At 57.8% G+C, this 5,721-nt stretch overlaps 1 protein-coding gene across 1 annotated transcript in view; it reads right to left on the bottom strand.

Annotated features, from left to right (window-relative positions):
* Positions 1-5,259, bottom strand: part of LOC129404992 (lipopolysaccharide-binding protein-like) — a 26,486-nt gene extending 21,227 nt beyond the window's left edge. Inside the window, exons 1-4 of the mRNA XM_055139943.1 lie at positions 5,139-5,259; positions 3,264-3,366; positions 2,225-2,353; positions 2,057-2,165 (exon numbers count right to left, since the gene is read on the bottom strand). Coding sequence (XP_054995918.1) covers positions 2,057-2,165; positions 2,225-2,353; positions 3,264-3,366; positions 5,139-5,244 — 447 coding nt within the window. The 5' untranslated portion in view covers positions 5,245-5,259. The remainder of the gene's footprint in view (positions 1-2,056; positions 2,166-2,224; positions 2,354-3,263; positions 3,367-5,138) is intronic.
* Between the last annotated feature and the right edge of the window lie 462 nt (positions 5,260-5,721).

Here is a 5,721-nt window from a genome sequence, read left to right as displayed (position 1 = left end):
GGGTCAGAGAGGTAGTACAGTGGGCGGGGCGCTTGCCTTGCACGAGGCTTTGCTCCCTGACATCCCTGACACTATACAAGGGTTTGATCCCCAATACTGCATATGATTCCCTAAGCCCTGCCAGGAGTGGTCCACTAATACAGAACTGGATTAAGCCTTGAGCAGCACAGGGAGTGGGAGAGAAAGAAGGAAAGAAAGAAAGAAAGAAAGAAAGAAAGAAAGAAAGAAAGAAAGAAAGAAAGAAAGAAAGAAAGAAAGAAAGAAAGAAAGAAAGAAAGAAAGAAAGAAAGAAAGAAAGAAAGAAAGAAAGAAAGAAAGAAGAAAGAAAGAGAGAAAGAAAGAGAGAAAGAAAGAGAGAAAGAAAGAGAGAAAGAAAGAGAGAGAAGAAAGAGAAAGAAAGAAAGAAAGAAAGAAAGAAAGAAAGAAAGAAAGAAAGAAAGAAAGAAAGAAAGAAAGAAAGAGAAAGGAAGGAAGAAAGAAAGAAAGAAAGAAAGGAAGGAAGAAAGAAAGAAAGAAAGAAAGAAAGAAAGAAAGAAAGAAAGAAAGAAAGAAAGAAAGAAAGAAAGAAAGAAAGAAAGAAAGAGGAGAGAGAAAGAGAGAGAGGGAGGGAGGGAAGGAGAGAAGGAAGGAAGGAAAGAAGGGAGGGAAGGAAGGAAGGAGGGAAGAAGGAAGGGAGGAAGGAAGGAAGGAAGGAAGGAAGATGGAGGGAGGGAGGGGGGAGGGAGGGTAGGAGGAAAGGAGGGAAGGAGAGAGGAAGCGAAAGAATGAAAGAAAGCAAAGAAGAAGGAAAGAAAGGGGAAAAAGGAAGAAAAGAAGAAAGAAAGAGAAGGAAGAGAGGCTGGGGGCGAGAGCAGTAGTATAGCAGTAGAGCATTTGTCTTGCTGTAGCCGAGCTTGGTTGGATCCCTGGCATCCAGTATGGTCCCCTGAGCACCACCAGGAGTGACTCCTGAGTTCAGAGCCAGGAGTAAGCCCTGAGCATTGCCGGATGTGACCCAAAAAGCTTCCCTCCATAAAATAATAATAATAAAAAAAAAAGACCAGAGTCTGTGGAGAAAGTTCAAGCTGTTGTCAAACTGATGTCGTTGGGCCCTATGGGTGACTTATGTGAAGTGGGGAAGAGGAAGACAGTCACTTTCTCCCGACCTATGTCTGCCACTCGGGACCCAGAAAAGAATTTCCAGGAGTAGACAAGCAGTGAAGGAAAACAGATTTTATTTGAAGGTTTTTTTGAAGGTGTGGAGGGGGAGAGGGGGGGGAGAAAGAGAAAAAGAGAGAAAGAGAGAGGAGAGAAAGAGAGGGAGAGAGAGGGAGAGAGAGGAAAAAGAGAGAAAGAGGGAGAGAGATAGGGAGAGAGAGGAGGGGAAGAGAGAGAGAGGGAGAGGGGAGAGAGAAAAAGAGAGAGAAAGAGAGGGAAAGAGAAGATAGGGGGAGAGAGAGAAGGAGAGAGAGAGGGAGGGAGAGAGATAGGGAGAGAGAGGGAGGGAGGGAGAGAGAGAGGGAGAGAGGGAGGGAGAGAGTAACGTGCTCAAGAGAGAACACAGGCCTCTCCAAGAGCGGAGAGGCCCCTACACACGTCCCAGCATAAGACACGGATGCGGGCGCCACGTGTGCTCTGCCGTGGTCTGTGTGCAGAGGTCCCCCGCACCCCCACGGCCGTGGCCCCGTGTCGTTGCATCAAGACCCCTGAGGCCCTCACAGCTGGTCCCGGAATCTCTAGGAATGGCCTCTGGGCCCCGGAGAACTGTCGGGGAGCCCCCACCCCCAAAAAGAAGTCCAGCAAGAAATCCTGGGTCCAGTTATTTATGGTCCTGGGTTGTCCGAAGTTTTTCTGAACAGACCTTTGTCTTCTGGGGGTTGGGGCGGGCTGGCTCTGGGGCCACACCCGGAGGGGCTCAGGGGCCACCCCTGGCAGTGCCGGGCTTAGCTGCACGAGCTCTCCTGCCCTCCCTCCTCCTCACCCCCACCTTCCCGGGGGGTTCCCGGACGAACCCCGCCTTGGCGTCTGGGCTGGGGCAGCCTCGTGGGAAGGTGCACCGTGGTCTCCCCGTCCCCACCCGCTCGCCGTCCATTGGGCAAGAGATGGTCCAGAGCCAGGACTCGGGCCCTGCCCTCCCCTCTGGGCTGCGGGTCCTTCTGTCCACCTTGTGGCCGCGCTGGTGAGCCCTGGAAGGATGGGGCAGAGGCCGAGGGTGAGGCCGCCGTGTGGGGCAGCGTCCACTTACACGAAGCTCATGCGTATCTTCCACTTGCCATGGACCTTGAAGAAGGAGTCGGCGACGGACACGCTCAGGCCCTGGCCGGGGAGGGGCGCGAGGGCAAAGTGGCCCAGCTCACAGCTCTGGACGCTCAGGCTGGGGACAGAGACGCGGGGACGTGTCAGCAGGGGCCAGCATGGTCTGCTCTGGGCCGGCTCTTGGCCACCGCTGAAGTGCTTTGACCTCTCTGCTCTGTTTGGCGCTAATTGTTGGTCCCTTTGGACAGAGGCTAGAAGCTCTCGGGACTGTGGGGGGCTGGGGGCCACCTGGAGTAGAGCCGGCGACACCCTCCACTGGGTGTCCAGCTCCTACTCCAGCCAAGGGGACCCAGGCGTGGGGCCGCCCTGGGCAAAGAAGGGTCAAGAGCCAACTTGTAACATGCGGGTTACTCAATAGCTGATTGCTGGGGCCCCGAGCAAGAGAGGAAGGAGTGAAGCAATCACTGGGGAGGATGAGGGGGATTCCCGACTCCCCTCCCCCTGCCCCTCCCTCCGAGAGCAGCACTGAAGGATCCTCTGAAGACTCCGATCAGGGGCCGCCCCCTCCAGGAAGGCCGCCGACTCCCCGGGTGCCTGAACCTCAGTCTTAACAGTGGGGCTATGCTATGGGGTGTGTCACCTCCCAGACCACGTCCCCGCAGCCTGGCCAGAGCCTGTCTGATCCCCCAGGAGGGAAGTGTGTCACCCACCCTTAGCAAGCAGGGACACTGAGCTTCCGGTCACAGGGTGGGTCCATCTGGAGTCCTACGAAGCTTCCCGCTGACCTGAGGGCTGAGCTTGGTGATTACTGCGCCCAGGGGTCCTCCCCCAGCCCCTCGGGGCCCTGCATGTGTGGCCTCGGCGGGCGCTGTTCTCTCTGCTCTCTTAGACCTGCTCTGGGCTCAGCAGCGCTGTTGCTCCCTCCCTTTGGACAGAGAAGAGATGCTCCCGGGATTCCTCCCCCTCCCTCCTCCCCAGTCCGGAGACTTCCCCCCATCCCCCTCCCACCCTGGCAGAAGGGCACCCACCTGCGGATTTCATAGTGTCCTCTCCTCTTGAACTTCCCGGAGATGTCGGGCAGCGCGATTGTGTGCAGTTTCCTCTGCAGAGCCTCCAGCCCCTTCTCAGCCACTGGACGGCCAAGAGCAGGGACTCAGTTTCCCCCGCGCCCACAGGTTCCTGTCTCCCCCCTTCTGCACCCTCCCTCAGCACCCCAGCCTTGGGGGGGCTATGGCCAGCCCCAGCTCCAGGCTCTGCACCTTCGGTGTGTGGGGAGCAGCCGCCTGCCCAGGTGGGCTCGTTCCGCCCAGGCAGGGGTGAGGAGGTAGCAACGCCTTCAGAGAGAGGAGTGCTGGGGGCCGCGGTGGGTCCTCTTTTTTATTTTTTGGGGGGATTGCACCTGGCGATGCACAGGGGTTACTCCTGGCTCATGCACCTGGCGGTGCTCGGGGGACCATATGGGATGCTGGGAATCGAACACGGATCGGCCTCGTGCAAGGCAAAGGCCCTACCTGCTATGCCATTGCTCCAGCCCCGGGGTGGGTCCTGCTTCCCGCTTCTGTGGGACAGGACCCTGGCGAGGTCCCCTCTCTAGCCCGTGACCCGGAGCAAGCCCACAGTGCCCGCTCCCTCTCTCCACGCACCAGACGGTGGCGCTGAGGAGGCTCTGCCCGCCGAGGGAGGTGGGGCAGGAGGACGGGAGGAAATGGGTGGACAGGTAGCCCAGCCCTGCTTGCTGGGTGCTTGCCAAGTCAGCGGGCACTGGGTCAGTGCCCCGAGCTTCCCAGCAGGCCTGTACTCTGCAAACTGCGGGAAGGACCAGAATCCGCAACCCGAGAACACCGCTTAAATAAACCTGCACGGCACGGCCACACGGTGCAGAGGAAGAAAGGGCAGGTGCGTCTGCTTCAGTGCAGCGGGATGAACCGCGTTAGCGTGTGCGGCCGTCTGCCCACCAGCTCCCGGCCCGAACTCTGCCTTTCTTTCCAGCCACACCAGCTCAGGGCTGACTCCTGGCTCTGTGCTCAGGCATCATTCCTGGGGGTGCTCAGGGGACCCTGTGGGATGCCAGGGATGAAACTGGACTTGGCCGTGTGCAAGGCAAGGGCTTTAACTTTTGTACTACCTCCCTGACTCCCCTAATTTTGCGTTTTAAACCACTTCCCCCCCCCCAATGGAAGCACCATCAGGTAACAGCAGACTCCTAGCACCCCTGTGGCCCCTGTTACCCCTTCCTGTCCCCACCTGCCCCTGCAGGTAACCTCCAACTGACTTTGAATTTTAGGTTTGTGATTTCAAACTGGACTGGAGCAACAGCACAGCTGGTGGGGCGTTTGCCTTGCACACGGCCAACCTGGGTTCGATTCCTCCATCCCTCTTGGAGAGCCCAGCAAGCTACGGAGAGTATCCCGCCTGCACAGCAGAGCCTGGCAAGCTCCCCGTGGATTATTCAATACGCCAAAAATAGTAACAACAAGTGTCACAATGGAGACATTACTAGTGCCCGCTCGAGCAAATCCATGAACGGGATGACAGTGATACAGTAATAGTGATTTCAAACTACTAAAAATATTCCTGCGAATGAAAAGTGTTCCAGTCGCTGGTTTAATAGTGCTCCTTGGCTGGCTCTCCTTCCTGCCCTTCCCATTCTCCCACTCCCCTGGGGAAGGGGGTTCCTGGAATCACCTCCCCCCCGCAAGTCCCCAACATGCACCCGAAGTTGGCTTGCTAGCGGGAAGCCCAGTGAAGCCGGACAAGGCCCCGGGTCACAGGGTGAGAGTCAGTCCCTGCCAACACGCCCTGCCGGCCCCCCGGGAGGGAGACAGCGGGTGGTGCTGCCCCAGCACCCCTGGAACAAGGCCGTGCCGAGCGGGCTGAGCCCCGCCGAGGCCGCAGCTGCTCACCGTACTCCAGGCCCTGGTTGGTGATCCTGGCCGCCAGGCCGGGGCTGTCACCCAGTGCTCGTGGACTGGCCGCAAACATCAATGCCAGGAGCAGCAAGACCTCCATCCTGCTCCCAGTGAAGCCGGCTCTGGAACCCCCGGGAGGCGGAAGCGGGTGGGGTGTGCCTGGCGGGGTGTGGAGAAGGGGCGGGGCGGGGCTGGGACGGCAGCCTTGCGACACCCTCTGGGTCATGACCCTTACTGGGAAGTTCGTGGTGACCACACTGGGGCCACAGGTAGGTTGGCCTGGCTCCCGGGTCACTCTCTCCGTCTTTTCACTTCCCAGAGGCTTTGCCTCACAAACGGGGAAACTGAGGCTCGTAGGGTCATGCCTCTCCCTCAGGCCCAGCAAGGGGCAGAGCTGGGAAGCAAAGCCATGTTCCCTCCATTTTATCCTTTGATTTGATTGTTTGGTTTTGCTTTTCTTTTTTTTTTTTTTTTTGGTGGTGGGGGGGTCACACCTGGCGATGCACAAGGGTCACCCCTAGCTCTGCACTCAGGAATTACCCCCTGGCAGTGCTCAGGGGACCATATGGGATGCTGG

This window comes from Sorex araneus, chromosome 5 (assembly GCF_027595985.1).
Source record: "Sorex araneus isolate mSorAra2 chromosome 5, mSorAra2.pri, whole genome shotgun sequence".
In the NCBI taxonomy this organism is placed as follows: domain Eukaryota; kingdom Metazoa; phylum Chordata; class Mammalia; order Eulipotyphla; family Soricidae; genus Sorex; species Sorex araneus.
Note: the sequence above shows the minus strand (reverse complement) of the source record. Positions and strands in the feature narration are given on the sequence as shown.